The sequence below is a fragment of the Trachypithecus francoisi genome, unplaced genomic scaffold, assembly GCF_009764315.1.
Source record: "Trachypithecus francoisi isolate TF-2019V2 unplaced genomic scaffold, Tfra_2.0 Lachesis_group0, whole genome shotgun sequence".
NCBI classification, from domain to species: domain Eukaryota; kingdom Metazoa; phylum Chordata; class Mammalia; order Primates; family Cercopithecidae; genus Trachypithecus; species Trachypithecus francoisi.
Genome location: NW_022681453.1, coordinates 131,499,750 through 131,519,278, shown reverse-complemented (window position 1 = coordinate 131,519,278; position 19,529 = coordinate 131,499,750). Strand labels below are relative to the sequence as shown.

Sequence of the window (19,529 nt, the reverse complement as noted above, 5' to 3'; positions counted from 1 at the left end):
AGGTAGGCAGGAATGTTGCTTTTCTGGACATTAGTTCTAAATTAGCGCCTGTGTACCTAGGGCTGGGTATAAACTAAGGAGTAAGACATTGTTCCTGCTCCTATGGAGCGTGGAGTGCATCAGAGGAGACAAATGTAGAGGAAAAATTATATTTTAGTGGGGTAAATGAAGACTGGCTACCCGGATCGGCGCTTAGCCTGGTGGGACGCCAGGCGCGGGAAGCGGAACTTAAGTGTCGAAGGTTCGGGTTTCCGCGGGTGGTGGGCCCACACAAGCGGTGCACCGTTAAGATGGCGGCTGGGCTGCGGAAACGCGGCCGGTCCGGTTCCGCGGCCCAGGCAGCGGGACTCTGCAAGCAATGGCTGCAGCGCGCCTGGCAAGAGCGGCGCCTGCTGCTGCGGGAGCCGCGCTACACGCTGCTGGTGGCCGCCTGCCTCTGCCTGGCGGAGGTGGGCATCACCTTCTGGGTCATTCACAGGGTGGCATGTGAGTGCGCCGAGGGGGAGGGGAGGGGAGGGAGGGAGACCTGAACCCTCGACCCAAACTGGATCTCAGACCTGGAACTCAAAACCAGACTCTGTATCCACTCACTCATCATTTGCAAACCCATACATATCCCTTACCTGAGCGCCAAGCCTGCTCTACAGAAAACCTGATCTTAATCCGCCCGCATGGCAGAGGTGGATACTCGAGAGATTGGCCTTCTGCACTGAACTTACAGCCTGCGAACTAGCTTAGAAGTCACATTTGAGCCAAAATTGTTGTACTGCTCCTCTTGCTGCTTTTCTCTGTGGCTTTGAACACCTCAGGTCTCCTCCTGAATCTCAGCTTTTTCCATGTATTCAGTTCTGTGATCTTTGAACGTCCCTTCTCAATGATGGCATTTTGTGACCACTTGAGTCCATTAGGCGTTATTGGCTACTCCTTTCCAGGCTGAAACTATACTCTAGGCTTAAGGCACTTGACTTTCTTGCTAAAGACTCTTTAATTCAACAAATATTTATTTAGTGCTTATTATATTACCAGAGAGAGGTACAGTGGTGAATAAGAGATGCATTTCTAACTCCGGTCTGGACAATAAGTTAGCAGGCAATGATAATGCATCATATTCATCATGGTAGTAAGACAGAATGCCATAAAGGGTATAAGAAGTCACTTAAACCAGATTGGAGGAGTCAGCAAAGGCTTCATAGAGCCACCCTTGAAGGAAGGTAGGAACTAGCTAGTTAAGGAAAGAAGGAAAAGGTGAGGGGAAGGAGTGCTCTGGGCAGAGCATCCTCTATTAAAAATCTCCAGTTAGGCTGGGCCCGGGAGCACAGGCCTGTAATCCCAGCATTTTGGTAGACCTAGGTGAGTGGATCTCCTGAGGTCAGGAGTTTGAGACCAGCCTGGCCAACATGATGAAACTCCATCTCTACTAAAAATACAAAAATTAGCCGGGGGTGGTGGCACATGCCTGTAATCCCAGCTACTCGAGAGGCTGAGACAGGAGAATCGCTTGAACCCGGGAGGCGGAGGTTGCAATGAGCCGAGATTCTGCCACTGTACTCCAGCCTGGGTGACAGAGTGAGACTCCATGTCAGAAAAAAAAAAATCTCCAGTTAGAGTGGGCACGGTGGCTCATGCCTGTAATCCCAGCACTTTAGGAGGCTGAGGTGGGCGGATCACTTGGGGCCAGGAGTTAAAGACCAGCCTGGCTGGGCACGGTGGTTTACGCCTGTAATCCTAGCACTTTGGGAGCCCGAGGCGGGCGGATTACCTGAGGTCAGGAGTTCAAGACCAGCCTGGCCAACATGGTGAAACCCCGTGTCTACTAAAATAGAAAAATTAGCTGGGCATGATGGCAGGTGTCTGTAATCCCAGCTACTTGGGAGGCTGAGACCGGAGAATTGCTTGAACCGGGGAGATGGTGGTTGCAGTGAGCTGAGATCACACCACTGCACTCCAGCCTGGGTGGCTGAGCGAGACTCTGTCTCAAAAGAAAACAAACAACAACAACAAAAACCAGCCTGGCCAACATGGTGAAACTGCATCTCTACTAAAAATACAAAACTTAAAAAATTAGCCAGGCATGGTGGCACACACCTGTAGTCCCAGCTACTCGGGAGACCGAGGCAGGAGAATCACTTGAACCCGGGAGGCAAAGGTTGCAGTGAGCGGAGGTTGTGCCACTGCACTCCAGCCTGGGTGACAGAGTGAGACTCTGTCTCAAAAAAAAAAAAAAAAAAGACAGCCTGGTTCCTTTGAGGAACTGAAATAATTTTTTTAGAGCTGGAGTGTAGAAATCAAGTGAAGAGAGTAGTAAGAGATGGGAATGCAGAAACTGAGACCAGATCATGAAGAAATTGGAAAACTTTGTTAAGAAGATAGCATGATAATTAAGAACCTAGGACCTTGCAAGCTTCAATCCCAACTCCACCATCCTAGCTCAATTATCTTAAGCCAGTCACTTAACCTAATTAATTCTTAAGCTCCCTGTCTAAAAAGGGGAATAATACAGAGTTTTCTTTATCTTAAGGGTCTTGGGAAATCATTGAGAGGTTTTAAGCAGAGGCCTGTTACGATTTGTATTTCAGGAAGAGCTCTTTGGTGTACAAGGTGGAAAACACATTGTAGTAGGGTGAAAGTAGAAGTCAGGGGCCTAATTAGCAGGCTATTATATAATCACTGGGGCTAGAGATTACTTTAGGCTCCAAGTATGTAGTAGCAGAGAAGGATGAGATCGAGATACTTACGGTGAGGAGCAGGCAGAACTTGGTGACGAAGGGTTGGAAATGAGAGAGGAGGTAGTATCAAAGATGTTACTCAGGTTCGTGACCTGGTAGCTAAGAGGTCAGTGGTACCATCTGTGGAACCCAGGAAGGGGAGTAGATTGGAATGAGAGGAAAGATCACGAGTTCACTTACAGAAATGTTGCGTTTGAGATGCCTGGGCTCACCCAGAGAATGTCAGATAAAGAGTTAGATTAAGAGGTAGTGAAGCCCTGGGAATTGGCTGAAAGTCTGTGTTTTGATGGTCTGAAGGCATGGGGAGGGTGGCAGACAAGTTCTGGACTCAGAAGTAACCAGATCATCTTGTCTTCTTCCAGACACAGAGATTGACTGGAAGGCGTACATGGCCCAGGTAGAAGGCGTCATCAATGGTACCTATGACTATACCCAACTGCAGGGTGACACCGGACCACTTGTGTGAGTGGGGACAGGAAGTTCAGGGAGGATGTGAGGGGCTGGTTAGGTACTAGTCTGTGTGGCCTGACCCAGGCTCACATTTTCTCTCATCTTCCAGGTACCCAGCTGGTTTTGTGTACATCTTTATGGGGCTGTACTATGCCACTGGCCGAGGCACTGACATCCGCATGGCCCAGAACATCTTTGCTGTGCTCTACCTGGCCACCTTGCTGCTTGTTTTCTTGATCTATCACCAGACCTGCAAGGTGAATCCATGCTACCAGGGCTAGAGGGCCCCAGCCTGGGAAGGCTGGGTGGTGGGGATGGCTCAGGCTTGCTGAGCTGACCTTGTTCCTTACTGTGTTCACCCTTTAGGTACCTCCTTTCGTCTTTTTCTTCATGTGCTGCGCCTCTTACCGTGTCCACTCCATCTTTGTGCTGCGGCTCTTCAATGACCCAGTGGCTATGGTGCTGCTCTTCCTCAGTATCAACCTCCTGTTGGCCCAACGCTGGGGCTGGGGCTGCTGCTTTTTCAGGTCAACACCTCTTCCTTCTAGCCCCCTCTCTCACTTTTTGCATTTCCATCTCTTCCCAGTTTCCTGCAGCAGAGGGAGTAAAGGAGTAGCCAAGACAGTGTGGGCCACTCAGGGCTCTACAAAGCGAGTCCAGGATCTATAGAAAGTTTCTGCCCTGCCATCCCCCCACATACACACATGCCCTCTTTCCATCCTGTCTTCCTCCCAGACAGCATTCATTGTTGGAATTAGTCCTTCACATTCTGAATAGTTTATGCTTATTTGCATATAGTAGGCTTAGAGACTATGTATCTGCCCCCTGCCTACTCCAGGCTCTTCCCTTCAACAGCTGTGAGTGTAGGTCCCATCCTGGAGTTTGCTGGTGTGGCGGCAGGAGGAGGTTGCTGTGGTGATGGTGGGAGGTATGTCTTTGGGTATTGTGTGCACGGCCCTGGAGCTGATCTCCACCCTTCCTCTCCCCTGCTCACCTCAGCCTGGCAGTCTCTGTGAAGATGAATGTGCTCCTCTTCGCCCCTGGGTTACTGTTTCTTCTCCTTACACAGTTTGGCTTCCGTGGGGCCCTCCCCAAGCTGGGCATCTGTGCTGGCCTTCAGGTATCCCCACCTCACCCTTCCTCTTTCTAATCAAGGAGAAGCCACTTGTCTTGATTGAGGGGATCTATCCTTGAGACTCCCTCAAAGCCAAGAGACAGGGTTTTGGAGTTGATCCTGAGCTAGGAAGCTACCATCTCTAGGCTATGGTTTCCATGGCTGTAAAATAGGGTATTACATTTGATGATCTCTGAGAGCCTTTTTATTTTTTTAATTTTAAGTTTTTGTGTGTGTGTGTGTTTTTGAGGCGGAGTCTCGCTCTGTCACCCAGGCTGGAGTGCAGTGGCGCGATCTCCACTCACTGCAAGCTCCGCCGCTTCCCGGGTTCACGCCATTCTCCTGCCTCAGCCTCCCTAGCAGCTGGGACTACAGGCGCCTGCCACCGCGCCGGCTAATTTTTTTGTATTTTCAGTAGAGTCAGGGTTTCACTGTGTTCGCCAGGATGGTCTGAAACTCCTGACCTCGTGATCCGCCCGCCTCGGCCTCCCAAAGTGCTGGCTCACGCCTGTAATTTTAAGTTTTGAGATGGGCTCTTGCTGGGTTGCCCAGGCTGGTCTCAAACTCCTGGGTTCAAGCAATCCTCCTGCCTTGGCCTCCCAAAGTGCTGGGATTACGGGCATGAGCCACCCTGCCTGGCTTCTGAGAGCTTTCCTTGCTCTGCCCATTTATGACTTGGTGAATCCACACCTTAAAGCACTGTTATGACCTCCCTCCTGAGCTTCTTTGGCCCCAGACACTGGCCTGAGGTGGGGGCGGGGGATGTGGTTTTCCTGCTATTTCTGGTGGGAATTGGGGAACCTCTGAGGCCTACGTCCCAGTCCCACACCCCTCAATGAGTAGCGTGAAGGCTGGTCATTGGGAATGGGCCTTGGCAGCTCTGCTGACATCACAGCAACCCTCAGGTGGTGCTGGGACTGCCCTTCCTACTGGAGAACCCCATCGGCTACCTGTCCCGCTCCTTTGACCTTGGCCGTCAGTTTCTGTTCCGCTGGACAGTGAACTGGCGCTTCCTCCCAGAGGCTCTCTTCCTGCATCGAGCCTTCCACCTGGCCCTGTTGGCTGCCCACCTCACCCTGCTCCTGCTGTTTGCCCTCTGCAGGTGGCACAGGTGAGAACAGGTAGTAGTGCCGTGGGCGGAGTTGGGGGAAGGAGTGAAGGGCCTAAGCCTTAGGGGCTGCTTGGGGGAAGTGTCAGTTAAACTCATGGGGTGAGTCTAGAGTTTGACTCACAATAGAGGCTTGATAACTGTCTGAATGGCTTTTCCCCAGGACAGGAGAAAGTATCATGTCGCTCCTGAGGGATCCCTCCAAAAGGAAGGTTCCACCCCAGCCCCTTACACCTAACCATATCCTTTAAATTGTGGGAAGGTAAGTCTTGCCCTCTCTAGGTGCTGACAGAGTCCTGGTCAGGTATCCCCTGACAACTGGTGACCTGGGTGAGGAAAGGGGACCCCAATCATAGAAGTCCTATTCTGCACCACTGTGCTGAGCACTTCACATATTGAGGTATATTTGATTCTTAATTCTAAATACGAGCTACTCTTATAAGTACCTCTCCCTGGTACTATCATAAGAGATTCACATATGTTCTGACATTTAAAGCTCACAAGAGACCCCGAGATAGGGAGGTACACTTACATTTACTATTTTCCTTTACAGATGGAAAAAATAAGACTTCATGAGGTTAAGTAACTTACCAAGGTCACACAGCCAGTATGTTAGGGGTTCAAACCTACAAGGCCTTATGGCCCTAGGTATTACTCTCCATATTCCATACTCGGTTGAGGAGCAGATCCAGAGAGGTTCATAAACTTGTCCAAAGGCATGCATCAAGGAATGGCAGAGCCGGGGGGCTATGTGACCTAAAAACTATTGCCCCTCTGTTTTGGGATAGCCCCCCACTCACACACTCCTGCCCTTGGCCTTGACCGCGCATACAGATTGTTTCTACCCTCTTCACCTCCAACTTCATTGGCATCTGCTTCAGCCGCTCCCTCCACTACCAGTTCTATGTCTGGTATTTCCACACACTGCCCTACCTCCTGTGGGCCACGCCTGCACGCTGGCTCACACACCTGCTCAGGTACCAGCTGGGACAACCTGGGGAGTGGGAAGGGATAGGGAGTTCCTGTTGGGGGTTTATGTCTAGGGCATACTGCTGGTCTGCAGGCCTTGAAACTGGATGAAACGTGGAGCCTGTTTCTCATCTCCAGGTTGTTGGTGCTGGGGCTCATCGAGCTCTCCTGGAACACATACCCCTCTACATCCTGCAGCTCTGCTGCCCTGCATGTATGCCATGCTGTCATCCTGCTGCAGCTCTGGCTGGGCCTGCAGCCTTTCCCCAAGAGCAGCCAACACAGCAAGAAAGCTCACTGAAATCCACCCCTTTCCCTCCAGTCCACTCTCAGGACCTGGGGTGGGATGGACTTTGTGCTCTTCCAAATAAACCTTGCTAAGTCCACCTCTGTGCAACCTACTTGGAGGTAGGGGCAACTGATGCCTGGTCCAGGCTGTGAGGGACATGTGTGGGGCAGATAAAGAATTCATTCAAGCAGTCCTAAGAGGCACTTTATTGCATAGGATTTGGGGACTGTGGCTCTCTCCCCTTCCACTGTGTTGCAGGGAGCTCAGAGGATGGAGGGGAGGGTGAGTGGGGTGGGAGGAGCGGGAGAGAGCACAGGCAGGCACTTCTTGTGGGGGCAAGAGGGCTCTAGGGAGGGAGTAAGAAGCAGTGGGGGACAGGCTGGCACCAGCCTACACCTTCCCAGCACCAAGAGGCCAGTCCTGGGCGGCAGTATCTTGAGTGTGTTGGGTGGGGCGCCAACCCAAGCAGCAGCGGGCAGCCTTCACACGTTTGCTGGGCTGTAGCACAGCAGGTGTAGCTGCAGGTTCTGGTCCCAGTGGCGCAGCAGCAGGAAGAGCCCCCGGGCTGCGGCCTTGAGGGCGGCCAGGTCAAGGCCGTCAGGCAAGTGCTGGGCCCGCAGCCAGCAATCAGCCTTGGCTGCTGTCAGTTCCCACTCGCCAAAAGCAGCGGCGCATCGGTGCTCCAGCCAGGCGAGCGCCACGGCAGTGGCCCAGGTCCGGCCCCGCAGGTCGGTGCCGCCCAGCCCTTCCGCCCCCTCGGAGGCCTCGGTGTCTGAGCCCCGCCCACTGTCCACCTGGCCTGGGCCCTCGGAGCCCGAGCTGGGGGACGGGCTGCAGGAGGCTGTGGCACTGTCACCCTGACCAACACCAGGGCCCAGAAGTGCCCAGGGCAAAGAGGCCGAGGTGGGGCTGAGGCTAGCACGGTGCACAGCAAAGGGCGAGGCGCGGCAGAGGCGCTCCTGCGAGATGCGCACAGCGGCACAGAAGGGCGCGTCCAGGCGGAAGGAGCCTGGTGCCTCCTGCAGCCGCACCTGAGGAGAGAGGAGGTGGGGGGAGAAGCGAGCTTAGACAGCACCTGGCCCCGGCGGCGCCACCCTCCACCTCCCGAGTCCTCACCAGGGGCAGGTAGTCATGGTCGCTGCCTTCATTGTTGTTGGCCTGGCCCAGGTCAGGGCTACAGAGTTTGTGACGGCGGCCCAGGCTGAGCCGAGAGGGAGGACGGGGAGGTGGGCGGCGAGGACCTTCCTTGGCAGGGTCCCCCAAAGCACACTTGGAGTTGCCATTTTGGTCTGAGTCCCAGGCGCCTGCTGGAGAGCGTCCCTGAAGTCCTGCAGTGGGGATCATCAGTGCCAGCGGGTGGTCTCTAAGTCCAAGTGCCCCTACCCTTTCCCTACCTTTAGAGTAGACAACAGTAGGCAGAGGAGCTGCATCTAGACGACTGTGAGCGGCAGGAGGGGTTCCTGGGGGCTCAGCTGGCTCTGCAGGGGCACAGGGGACAGGAGTCAGGTTTGTCCAGGAGAGTGGCCAGTGAGGTGAGAGCTGCACCTGAGAGGTCACCAGAAGAGGCCCCTACCTGAGCTGCACACCTGCAGGACCCCAGGCAGGACCTCCCTAGTGGTAGCATCCACAGCTACAGGGCAAGTGAAGCAGGAAGGGGCAGAGCTGACCTTGCTTGTCTGAAGGGCTCGAAGCCAGCACCTCCGGGCATGGCCTGTGGAACCAAGGAGCGGTCTGTGGAACCCTCACCACCCACCCTCTACAGAGGGCTCATAGAAAAAAATTGCAGTGTTCTCCCCAGCTTCTCCCTCTATCGACTTTAACAGAGTAGATTACCTTGCTAGGCCCAGAACCAGCTCAGACTCCCCGACTTTGACAAGAAGTGGTCAGGCTGAACCTTCAACCCATAGCAGAGCAAGGGCCCCCTGGCTGCCCAGAATTCAGCACTCTGGACACCACCCAGAGGAAGCACCTTTTCTTCCCCTATTTCTGCACTAACAGAACTTGGAAATATTCTCTCTCTTCATGATCCAGTGTGGTAGCCACTAGTCACATAAGACTATTGAGTACTTCAGCTGTGGCTAGTACAACTGAGGAAATGAACTCTTAAGTATTTTCCTAAATGACAAAGATTTGTTTTTATGTGTGAGTGCTCTGAATCATTACAGGATCACATTGCCCTCTGAGCTGGCTGCTAGGAAGCTTGTCAGTCCTGGATCCGATCCTTGCAAGAGTGTATCACCTCACAGCATGCACCTTTAATATAATATAACCTCATTCTCAGTTTCCTTTTATTTTTACTTTTTCCCATTGCCCTGCTTAATTTTTTATCTTGTCTGTCATGAGCCTCAAATCCTTTGTGATGAGTGAGGTATGGAGAGTGACCAAACACACAAACCTCTACCTTTGCTGCTTTTAGCCCATGCCTTTGGGCCCTGACGGGACCCATGAGCCACTCACCCCGGTCTGCTGTGGTCTCGGCCCCTCCTCGGAGGGCCAGCTGCTCATTGTCCCGGACCACAGAGGCTGCTGTCAGCCGATGGAGTGCTTGGTCCCAAGCAGCTTCTCTTACAGGAGGTGAGGGAGGCTGTGAGCCATCTCCAGGTCCCCACAGTGTCTCCAGCCCAACACCCACCTCCCAGCACATAGGCTGCTCCCCACACAGGCCCCGGATCACCACATGGCAGCGTGGAGCCTGGGGAGGCACTGCCGGAGGGGCCGACTCCCCACTGGGAGGCACAGCCGTGAATAAGAAGGGTGGTTCCATCAGCATGTCCCACTCCATGGGGGCTGGGGAGAGCAGGTTTCCTGGGAAGGCAAGACAGGGGCATGAGCAGAGTGGTCCTCTGGGATTTACCTCCCCAAGGCCTCCTTGGTGTCAGAGAAACCAGCTCCCCATCCAACACTTACCTGAGTCATCCAGGCCTTGTCCCAATTGTTGGCCTGGCTCAGGACTTGGGCCATCTAGTATTGCACCCAAAGAGGGTTTCCGAGGTCGGCTGGGGACTTGATTTGCCCGGCCTGGAGGTGAAGAGAGGCTTCGGCCAGGCAGAGCCGCTCTGTGCTGACGGCCCAGCATCTCAGTACTCAAGGCCCCTACCTGCAATGTGAGATATGGGGGCCACTGGTCAAGGAATGCAGAACCCCTGACCATCATACATGGGTGCACAGCTGGCTCATGCCTTTTGTCTGAAACCCTGGGTGGCCACTCACTACCTTGAGGAGAAAGGCCAAGTTCCTTATGGCCTACAATGACCTCTGGCCTTGGCCCCTTCCCAGCGTCATCCCACTCCACTTCCTATTTCCCACTTGTGGTTGTTGCTTGTCTCTGTTTTCGTTTATGTCTTCTCCCTCTCTGCATGACTACCTTGTGCTTATTCTTCCAGATATGGCTCTGACTTTCCTGACTCCCTCAGGCGGAGTTAGTCACCCTGACTTTAAGCCCCCATAATACATGTCCTTGTGCTCGTTACTGGTTATTACATGGTATTATCGTTGGGGATTTACCCACCTTTCTCTCTAGCTAGACTTAATAGTAAGCTCCACATAATGTCTGACACACAGCAGGTGGTAAATAAATATTTGCTGGATACAAGGCGAATGATTGTGGGTTGGATCGTACCTTGAATGGAGCCGGTGTGAGTGCAGGCAGGGGACAGGAGCGGGAGCCTGCAGGTTCTCCCCAGGCCAGACTGCGGCAACCTTGCTGAGAAGGGGGCTCCAGGGGAGCACTACCTTCGGGGGAGCCAGGGCCCTGGGAGCCTGGGGACTCACTGCTGCCTGTGGAGCCTGGGCCTGGCTCAGGGCTGGCAGAGCAGTGGGTGAGCACATACTGCTCCCGAATGTACGAGGACTGGAAGATGCGGCGCCATATGGCTGTGTCAGAGGAGGGGTTGGGTCCAGGATCCGTGACTGGGTCTGTCAGAGCATCAGTACCTGCTGGGAGGCAGTAGAATGGACCCCAGCCCTGACCCCTCCCAGTGCCCGCTCCAACATAGCCACACACATACACCTGGGCACTCACTCCGCTCCGAGTCCCCGGCAGCCCATGGGTTGGACAGTTCTGCTGACACAGTGCCTGTTCCCAGTGGCTCCGAGGTGCCAGTGGGCTCAGTGCCAGGGCTGGCAGCAGATGGGGCCTCTTCTGGGGATGGAAACACGGACCCACCCAAGCTCTGCCAGCCAGGCTCTTGGCCCTAGAGAGAATATTATTGGGAAAAAATAGCTGCAGTTATATGCTACCTCTTTCCAAACAGGATTTTTAGATGGCTCATAGCAAGAGGCAACAAAGCTAATAAACCAGAAACAAAAAACCAGTACTAAAGAAGGAGGAAGCAAACATGTTCACCGTAAGGCTTCATAGAGCTGCTGGGAAGCTGAGCTTTAAGTTTGGCTCTGAGCTCCCTGGCAGCCAGGCAAAAAAAAAAAGTCTATTATACAGCTCTCATGATCAAAAAGGAGGAAGCATGCGTAGTTCTTCTAAAGAGATAAGGCTTTTCATTAAAAAATAACTACCATGTCTCCAGCTCCTACTGTGTCAAGTGTCCTGCCAAGACTACTCACTTTATGACCCCTGATGACAGCCACCTGTGAACAACATCATTTCTATATGAGGAAATGGGTCAGTGAGGTGAAGTGACTTGCTCAAATCAAATGGCTGGTAAGTGACTGAGCTGGGATTAGAGATTGCGCCTAGGTTATGCTCATCCATCACTGCGTGTCCCAGAAAATACATTGGCTGGTGCTTTCTATAGGGAACTATGTGAAGCCTTGAGCAATCCTTGACAGAAACCTCATAGCAAATGCAGGTGCTGTTTTCTGTGGCTGTGTGCTTTAGTGACCTTGGGTAAAAAATCAGGGGCAATACTTTGCAGGACAACTCAGTGGAAGACCCCATGAAGGCAGCAGGGTGTGGTCATCTTGGGGGACCCAGTGTGATCTCTGTGGAGCCCTAGGGGATAGTAGAGGAGCTTGGTAGAGAGAGGCACAGAGAATGGAAAAAGGGTTTGGAAGAGATGCGGGGACTTCAGCCATCCCAGGCCCCCCTACCACACCCTAGCCCCCCTACCACACCCCAGCCCAGGCCTACCCCTGGTGGGCGGGGCCGGAAACCATCCACCCTGAAGAGTGAGCAGTAACCGAGCAGCTGGTCCCCAGGGTAGAGTGCTGGGATCTCCCGGGGGGTCAGCAGTGCCTCCACGGTGTCGGGCACAAACCAGTCCACAGAGATGTCACTCAGGGCAGGCTCCAGTGCCTTCCGCAGAGCCTGCACCAGCTGTGGGGTGGCCAGAGGGAGGACATGGGATGGAAAGAGGTGTCATATGGCCAGACAGAGCAGGAAGGCTGCCCTTCCCTTGATGCCATCTGCCCAGCCCCTGAGCTGATGGGGCACAGGTTCAGGCTGGAGTCAGGAGAAGGAATGAGGGTAGGAGCAAGCAGGGGGGCTGAGTGCTCAGTCCTCAGGATTTGGTCTGTCTCCTGGCCTAAGCTTTGCCACATGGATGGGGCAGGACTGTGAAGATGAGACTCAGTTCCAGGACTAACTGAGATTCAGAGGGTGGTCAGAGACAGTGTCCCGACACCTTTGGCCTTCACAGCACCGACAGCTCTTCCCCTGGTGGAGTGGGGAGAAGGCCTGGTGAGGGCACCAGGAGCCCCCATGGCCTGCCTGAGTTCTGTTTCAGACTTGATGTGTAACTTGGAAGAAAAACTTTCAGGTGTAGGGAACAGGGCCCAGGCTCAAGCTCACCATGGGCTGCAGCCTCTGCCCAGGCCTCAGGAAGTAGGCCTGGCCCCTGCTGAGGGCAGATAAACCCTGGAGCAGCTGGTGGCAGGTGGGCCCCAGCCCAAAGGAGAAGCATCTGATGAGGGAAAGGAAGCAGCTGTGATCTTCAGGAGCCCCTTGCGGGGGCTCAATCTTAGGCATCTGGCTCCGCCCATCCCATACCTGGCTGTCCCCTTGTGCCACCTCATGAGCTCCAGGGTTCGGTGGGTAGTGGTGGCCATGGGTGAGGCAGCAGTGAGCAGGAACAGCTGCCGAGGGTAGGCCCTGTGCTGGGGCTGCCCCATGGCCCAGTCAAGAGCAGCCAGCACGTCTGGAGGCCCACTCGGAATCTTCAGGGTCTCAATGCTCTCACAGATCAGCTGCACAGCGTCCTGGAGGGAGAAGGCACAGGCTGGGACACACTGGGCTGAAACCTCTATGTAAGACTCCCAGAATCCCTGGACCACACTCACATCACTGCAAGGCCGGCTCTCTGGGAAGAGTGGCTGCACCAACGTCCCAAACACGGCCAGGTTGATAAGCGTCTGAGGCGGGAGGGACTTCACAGCCAAAACAATGGCATCCTGTGGAGGGCCAGGGAGGGCGGCATGAGGCTGGCCCCATGGGCCTTGATAGAGAGCAAGGGAAGCCAGATCGCTGACTTATCCAGGCTGTGATTCAAGTGAGAGGCTGTGGTAACCTGGGAGAGGTCCTGGATGTTAGGGAAAGACTCTGTGCCAGTGAGCCCCCGAGTGTGTGTGAGAGACTGTGTGGGACTCTGGAGGTATACATGAAACTTGAGTCTCCCCGTGATTGGAGTGACTCCCTGTGACTGAATGCGAGTCTACGTATGAGAGGCTCTTGGAATCCTGGAGAGATGTGTGTGCGTGAATATGAGCAAGAGAGCGTGACAGTGTCTGTTTGGCGGTTGCAGCAAGGCTGCTCTCTACGGGAATCCCCTGAGGAGTTGCCATCTGCTTCCTCTTTGGAAGATGGTGTTTGAAGCAACAAGGTAACTCCTGGCTTCAAGAGGCTGCCCCCAGCCCACCACAGACCTACTGCCCCACCCCACCCCCAGGTCTGCCCACACCACACCCCCACGGGCCTTGTGTGCCACGCTGCTGCCATCCAACAGGAAGAGTAGCTCCCGAGTAGCTGTCCCCAGGTGTCCGGGCTTGGAGCTCAGGTCCGGGCAGAAGCTCAGCACCAGCACAGGGTTCAGCAGGATGTCCTTGTGGAAGCGTCGCTGCAGGAACCACACCTGAGCAGGGGAGTCCCAAGTCAGCCTGGGCAAGGCTTAGTGCTACTTTGTTGAGGCTGGGCAGTGGGACTGGCTCTGGGGCCTTTTTCTGTCTGATCCACCCAGAGGGGACATCTTTTTGTAGTAATTACAATAAAGGTAGGGGCAAAGGCTGGTGGCTGTCCTCTGTTTATATCAGACCTAGCCTCCATCCTCTGAGACACACCCCAGAAAGATTCACATCGGCCCTCCAGTGACAGTACTCATCTGCCCTCTGTGATGGGGCGTGGCAGCTGTGGAGAGATCTTGCTGAGAAAGAGGCCTCCCCGTGCTCATCCCAATGTAAGCCTGCTTGCCTGCTCCTTGTGCACAAATGCAGCCAAGGCCAGGGGCCAGGCTAGCCTCCTATGGCAGTACCTGCCGGTCCCCATCACTGTCCCTTCGCTGTAGCCTCTGGAAATCTCGGCGGGCCCTTACCCGGGCCTCATATTCTGCTGAGCTCAGGCTGCCGCCCTCCAGCATCAGGTGTGGCTGATGGGGCTCTGAGAGGAGAGGACACAATTCTGTCAAGGAAGTCCCTGCCTCTGGACCCTAAGTGCCCAATTTCACTGTCCGGGAGAAGCCTGCAAGTCCAGCCTTCCTACACCACAGGCTCCGCGCTCACAGATGACTCAGTCCATCTGGCTGGGGCCCAGAAACCTGTACTTGAGAAATGCTTCCCCCATTCATACAGAAGCAAGTCAGAGGTGACCCACGGTGTGTCCCAGTCTCTCACCACTGGGGTGTAGCAGGATCTCCAAGGCCCGGTCACAGTGGTGGCCCTCTGCCAGTGTGACACAGATGGTGGCTGCAGAGCTGGCATGAGGGGGGGCATCTGCCCGCAGGGCATGAGAGGGGCTTTCCAGGCCTGAGGGACACAGAGGCAGGAAGGGGAGATGGAGCCATCACACCTTCCCAGGGACAGCAGCTGTTGGCAGGGGTCATGGCTGATTCAGTCAGCTCTCAGAGTCTGATCCATAGGGGGTCAGATGGACGAGGGAGGATGTGCCTGCTTTCATGGGCAGGGAAGTAGATTCCAGCTGGGTTTCTGGCTGGTTGAAGAGTCATGCATCAGCCAGGTGCTGATTTAGCATCCACCCCCCACCTTCTGCATAAGGAAAACCTACTTCCTCATGGGTACTGGTCCCATTGCAGTATCTTTCTTCCCACTGGTGGGTGAGATGAGATATAAATAAATTACCTTGATAAAATTAGGGGTGTGTGTGTTGGGTAGAGGTGACCAGGGGTGCTCCCACCGCTAACCCAGATGTTCCTGAGGCTTGGGTCCCTGTCTTTTTGTCCTGTGTCCCTCCTATCCCTGAGCCTTATTTCCTTTCCAGTCTCTACACTGGGAGGAGTGGGCATCTGAAAAGAAGGCAGGCCAGCCAGATGCACCCACCTGCCAGCAGGCATGGCCCAGTCACCAGCATCTCGAAGGAGAAGGTATATGGGGCAGGGCAGCGGGCAGGGCCTGAGAACACGTCCTGAGGGGCAGCTGGCTCCTCCCACGCCAGCCCTTCCTCCTGAGGGCTGCCCACCCCGAAGCAGCTGGTGGGGCTGGAAGGGAGCACGAGGAGGGTCACTGGGCCACCGTGAAGGCCAATAACCCCTCCGGCTGACTGGCCCCAGCCCTTCCTCACCCTTCCCATCCCCTGGGGTACCCTGCCAATGCCCCCTCACCCGCACTAGACCCAGAGAAGCCGAGGGAGGGACGAAGAGAATCACCATAGGCCCAACCTGTCGTCACAGAGCCCCGGAGGCCTGGGGTGCCCCGGCGGGCCTGGCGGGGCCAGCGGGGTGAGCACAGTGGGCAAGGCCACATGCAGCACCCCGTCAGGCCTTGAGGGCAGCTCCCGGCTGCTGTGCAGGGTCACCGTCATGGTGCCAGCCGCGGCGATAAGGCCTGTGGGCAGCACCAACGTGGACCGGGCCTGGGCCAGATCCAAGACAAGATGACCTATGATGGGTGAGAAATGGGGTCAGAGCACGCTGGGAGCAGAGGAGAGGGAGGAAGCCAGAGGTGGGAGCAGGCATCAGGTCAGGGAGCCTGGGCAAAGGGGACTTTGAGTGTTGGCACTAGGCTAATGCATTGGTGACGCAGGATGGAGGCATGAGATGAATGATAGCAGGAGAGGCAGACTAACTGTGGAAAGATCTGGCTGTCATCAGGCAAGAGCGCAGTGACATCCTTGCTAATGGAAGGCTGAAGAGAAGGGGCCATGTCCACTCTCAAGGCCCTGGGAATACCCACACCCTCTGCCCCTCTCCCCCTGCCTGCCTGTTTCCATTCAACCCTTGGCCACCATCCCTTGTGGATAGACATCTCCCTGTAGCCTGGGACCCCACTCTGCTCATAAATCTCCTGCTCATGAACCATCAGGAGCTCCCCCATTGCCCACTAAGGTGGCTCCAGAATTCTCTACTCCTCCCGGGCAGGAGGAACAGAGAAGCAGGAAGCAGGCTAGAGGACATAAAGCTCCATTTGCACACTGCACACTGTTTTATTTAGCTCCTAGGTTTATTTGGGGACTCGTGGGGCTGCTAAAGGAATAATGACCAGCTATGTACAGTGGCAGCTGTGTACACCACCGACGTGGTCTGGCCCCAGCCCACCTTCACAGCCCTACTGTACCTCAATTCCTCACAATGACTAATTGTTCATCCTTTCAATAAATACTTGCTGAATAACTGAAGGGAAGAAAAAGATGGAAAGAGAGAAAGAAAGGGGCTTCCATTCCAGCCAGTTGACACAGTGGAGAGAGCACAGCATCAGGTTTTAAATCATCTCTGTGACCTCTAATTGAGTCCTTTGGCAACTGTCTTGTTCTGAGGAGCCTGTTTCCTCATCCATAAAGTGGGGATCATAATAACTCTGTGATTGTGGGGAGCAACAAATGAGGCAATGTATGCAAAGCACCCAACATATAAGTCAGTGACACCAGCTATGACTTTCAACCCCCATAACAGGAGGGAGGGGGATTATCGCCCTTCCATCCCTCATAACAGGAAGAAGCCAGCATTACCCACTACTCAGGATTCAAATGAGGTGATACTAGCGATTGTAAACTGTAAATCACTGTAAACATTAGGCGTTTTATTGTCATTACCCACTATAACCTACTTATAAGCATTTGCTTATACTGTTGCCCCTACCTTCCACCTAACTGAGTCCTACCCTTTCTTGCAGACAAATGCTGGCTCTACCTCCTTCTGGAACATTCCTGGGGCCTCACCCCAGAGCTCACTCTAGCCTCTAACCATGAACCTCCCAACCTGCTGGGCTTATGCCAGCTCTCAGTACTACCAGATTCTGTTCCTCTTCTTACCTGGATTGTAAATCCCATGGGCAGGAATCAAAGGCATGTATGAATGAATCAATGAAAGAACCAGGTGCAAACACAGCACACAGCACAGGGCTGGGCTTCTGCCCCTTCCCCGGGCACTCGCTGGGTCTCATAGTGCCAGGTTCTGTGTGAGGTGCTGGGATTTGGAGATGCTCCAGCGGGGAGACAGACAGGCAGATCTGTGACAATGACTCCCCCTGTAAGTGCCATAATGGAGGGCACAAAAGGCTGGGGAGCCAGGAAACAGTGCAGCTAATTATTTGTGGGGGAGTCAGGGAGGGTTTCCCAAGGAGTGACGTTTAGTGGATCTTAAAGGACAAGTAGAAATTTGCTCAATAGAAGATGGAAAGACAGAGCAGAGAGGTGGGAAGGGACCTGTCAGTCAGTGTGGCCAGTGGCGGTGGTACCTGGTGTGTGGGGTCGCGGGGAGAGGGATGGAATGGGGTGAGACTGAGGGCCTTGGCTGCTAGGCACAGGAGTCTACACTTGATCCACTGGCTCACGCGGGACCTGGCTGAGGTGTGCAGCCTAAAAAAGTAAGGGGACAGAGGGGACCACCTGGGGAGAAGGCTCCCTTTGCAGCCCCCTAGAGAGACCCGTCTCCTGGGCTGTAAGGGCTGCTGGCGCCCCCGCAAGCCCTGTGCTGCCTGCTGTGTCTGTCTCCCTGGCTGTGAACCTCAGGGTCATGTTCTCCCAGCACCTGGCACAGGTCAGGTGCCCAGCCCACGACTGTTGAATACGAGGATGAGCCAATGAATGCACAAGGCAGCGCCTGGAGGAAGGCGGGGGACGGGCGTAGGCCGAGCGGGTGCGGGAGCCTGAGCTGCGCCGGGCCTTCAGGAGCGCGGGTGCGGGAGCGTCGGACTCACCCTGCGCGCAGCGGCGGGGCGTCGGGGTCCCCAACCCGGGGCCCAGAGCGCGGCAGCAGGCGGCCTGAGAGCGGCGCCGGCTCTGCAGCTGGAAGGAGACGCGCCGTCCAGCGGCCTCGGCCTCGAAGCCGGACACCACCTCGGCCTCGGCCAGCGGGTACACGAACACGCCTACGGAGGGCAGCGGGAGGCGGTGTCGGACCCCGCCCGCCGCACTCCCAGCCCCGCCCGCGCCCCACCCGGGCCTCACCGTCCACCGGCTGCGGCTGCGGGTTGCGGTAGGTGAGCCGGGCTCGCACGCTGAGGCAGGGGCCGTTGGCGCAGGCCCGGACCCAGGAGTCCGTGAGCGGCAGCGGCGTCCAGCTGGAGGGGCAGTACAGGCCGGGCATGGCGCCGGGAGGCCGGCCCTACGTGAACCGGCCCGGGGAGCTGGGCGCAAGGTGACAGGGCGCCCACCCCGCGCTCCAGAGGCCAGCGCGAGAGTCTCACTCCAGCGCCCAGACGGGGCCTGCCGGGACGCGAGGCCGAGCGGGGGCTCCTGTGGGCGACAGGTGGCGGGGGAGATAAGGGGGCGGAGGGCGTGAAGGCGAGGGGGGCATCCTCACGCGTTACCTGGGCAGCCGGGCCGCGGAGGGTTAATGATTAACGCGCGCTCAGGCGCCCAGCAGTCCCGCCGAGGCTCCCCCGGGGGTGGGGGCGGTCACAGCTGTTCCACCGCCCGCTCCCAACCTCGCAGCCACCCCCGTACCTGCCGGCCCCCCGGGGCTCCCCGCGGCCGCCAGCTGTCGGAAGCGGCGCGGGTGGAGATGGAAGATGCTCCGGGAGGGCGGAGGTTTAAAGGGCCCGAATTCCCCCCCGAGGCCTCCGGCCCGGCGAGGGACGGCGGGGCAGGATGGAGGGGGCGCCGAAAGGGGGCCTAGGTCTTTCTCTCCCTCGTGCCTCATCCGACCGGGGTGCTGGCTGGAGTGGAGGGGTTAAGGGTGGGAAGAACGAGCTGGGAAAGCGAAAAGAGGGGGTCTTCGGAAGGCAAGCCCGGGAGAGGTGTCGGGACAGGGGAGAGTCCATGGGAGCCGCCAGGGCATCGCTTCCCACCCCGGCAGAGCTGATGTCGGAAGAGGGGGCACTTGCAGTCGCCGCGGCCCGCGCAGGGGATGCCGCGGGCTGGCTCTGGGGATCGCCCCCCTCCCAGTGGCAGCCTCAGCCTCACCGTCGCGTCCTCCGCGGATTTCTAGGCGCCCACGGGATCCGTGTGGTTGGTGCCGCCTCTGCGTCCCGGGTGGCCCTGGGTCCCGGCACCTGCCGGCCGCCAGCTAGCGACTCTGGCTGCAGCGGCTCTGAGTCCCCGCAGGGGCGCGGGCCCTGCCGGCGGTGGTCCCGCCCCGGTTCTGAGAGGCCGCCCCTCCAGCCTGCCGTAGCCCCGCCTGCTGCTGCTGCGGCGGGGCTGGCGCTCCCGGCTCCCTCGGGCGAGGTACCGCCTCCGCGTCAGCCGCGGCAGCCCGAGCCAGACTGGTCACCGCAGTGCAGGGACCGCGTCCCCGCCGCCGCACAGATCCCCGTCACTGCGGGACCGAGGCCTCAGAGACCCCACCCTTTCCATTCTTCAGGAATAAGGCGTCCTGC

General features: G+C 56.3%; 2 protein-coding genes across 14 annotated transcripts; one reads left to right on the top strand and one right to left on the bottom strand.

Moving 5' to 3' along the window:
- The first annotated feature begins 239 nt into the window (after positions 1-239).
- On the top strand, positions 240-6,848 carry ALG3 (ALG3 alpha-1,3- mannosyltransferase). Of its 4 annotated transcripts, none has more exons than XM_033211892.1 (9): positions 240-486; positions 3,089-3,188; positions 3,286-3,433; positions 3,543-3,703; positions 4,176-4,296; positions 5,196-5,401; positions 5,562-5,638; positions 6,231-6,375; positions 6,506-6,846. In XM_033211892.1, the coding sequence occupies exons 1-9, from the start codon at positions 291-293 to the stop codon at positions 6,666-6,668; spliced, it is 1,317 nt and encodes a 438-aa protein (XP_033067783.1). In that variant the 5' UTR covers positions 240-290; the 3' UTR covers positions 6,669-6,846. The 4 variants fall into 4 exon arrangements, with proteins under 4 accessions (XP_033067783.1, XP_033067785.1, XP_033067786.1 ...); XM_033211893.1 differs by having other exon boundaries at positions 265-449; positions 6,506-6,848; XM_033211894.1 differs by lacking the exons at positions 3,543-3,703; positions 4,176-4,296 and having other exon boundaries at positions 6,233-6,375; positions 6,506-6,843.
- VWA5B2 (von Willebrand factor A domain containing 5B2) lies at positions 6,848-19,202 on the bottom strand. Of its 10 annotated transcripts, none has more exons than XM_033211877.1 (19): positions 19,117-19,202; positions 18,160-18,447; positions 17,910-18,080; positions 15,422-15,653; positions 15,096-15,253; positions 14,433-14,564; positions 14,075-14,199; positions 13,523-13,678; positions 12,891-13,001; positions 12,601-12,809; positions 12,403-12,514; positions 11,743-11,928; positions 10,678-10,849; positions 10,276-10,592; positions 9,564-9,753; positions 9,114-9,461; positions 8,230-8,367; positions 7,773-8,134; positions 6,848-7,687 (listed from the first exon to the last, which is right to left on the bottom strand). In XM_033211877.1, the coding sequence occupies exons 2-19, from the start codon at positions 18,296-18,298 to the stop codon at positions 7,139-7,141; spliced, it is 3,807 nt and encodes a 1,268-aa protein (XP_033067768.1). In that variant the 5' UTR covers positions 18,299-18,447; positions 19,117-19,202; the 3' UTR covers positions 6,848-7,138. The 10 variants fall into 10 exon arrangements, with proteins under 10 accessions (XP_033067768.1, XP_033067773.1, XP_033067771.1 ...); XM_033211882.1 differs by lacking the exon at positions 19,117-19,202 and having other exon boundaries at positions 7,773-7,984; positions 8,051-8,134; positions 10,276-10,589; positions 15,434-15,653; positions 18,160-18,474; XM_033211880.1 differs by lacking the exon at positions 19,117-19,202 and having other exon boundaries at positions 7,773-7,984; positions 8,051-8,134; positions 18,160-18,445.
- Between the last annotated feature and the right edge of the window lie 327 nt (positions 19,203-19,529).

Bases quoted from the DNA above. Each gene is read 5' to 3' on its own strand.
- ALG3 (XM_033211892.1), top strand. From the start codon at position 291: ATGGCGGCTGGGCTGCGGAAACGCGGCCGGTCCGGTTCCGCGGCCCAG. The intron at 5,639-6,230 runs ATATCCTTTAAA...GACCGCGCATAC, and splicing joins CCAGCCCCTTACACCTAACC to AGATTGTTTCTACCCTCTTC. The intron at 6,376-6,505 runs GTACCAGCTGGG...TCTCATCTCCAG, and splicing joins TGGCTCACACACCTGCTCAG to GTTGTTGGTGCTGGGGCTCA.
- VWA5B2 (XM_033211877.1), bottom strand. From the start codon at position 18,298: ATGCCCGGCCTGTACTGCCCCTCCAGCTGGACGCCGCTGCCGCTCACG. The intron at 15,254-15,421 runs GTGATTCTCTTC...GCTCCCTTCCAG, and splicing joins GACGACAGGTTGGGCCTATG to CCCCACCAGCTGCTTCGGGG. The intron at 9,754-10,275 runs GTACGATCCAAC...CTCACATTGCAG, and splicing joins TCACACCGGCTCCATTCAAG to GTAGGGGCCTTGAGTACTGA.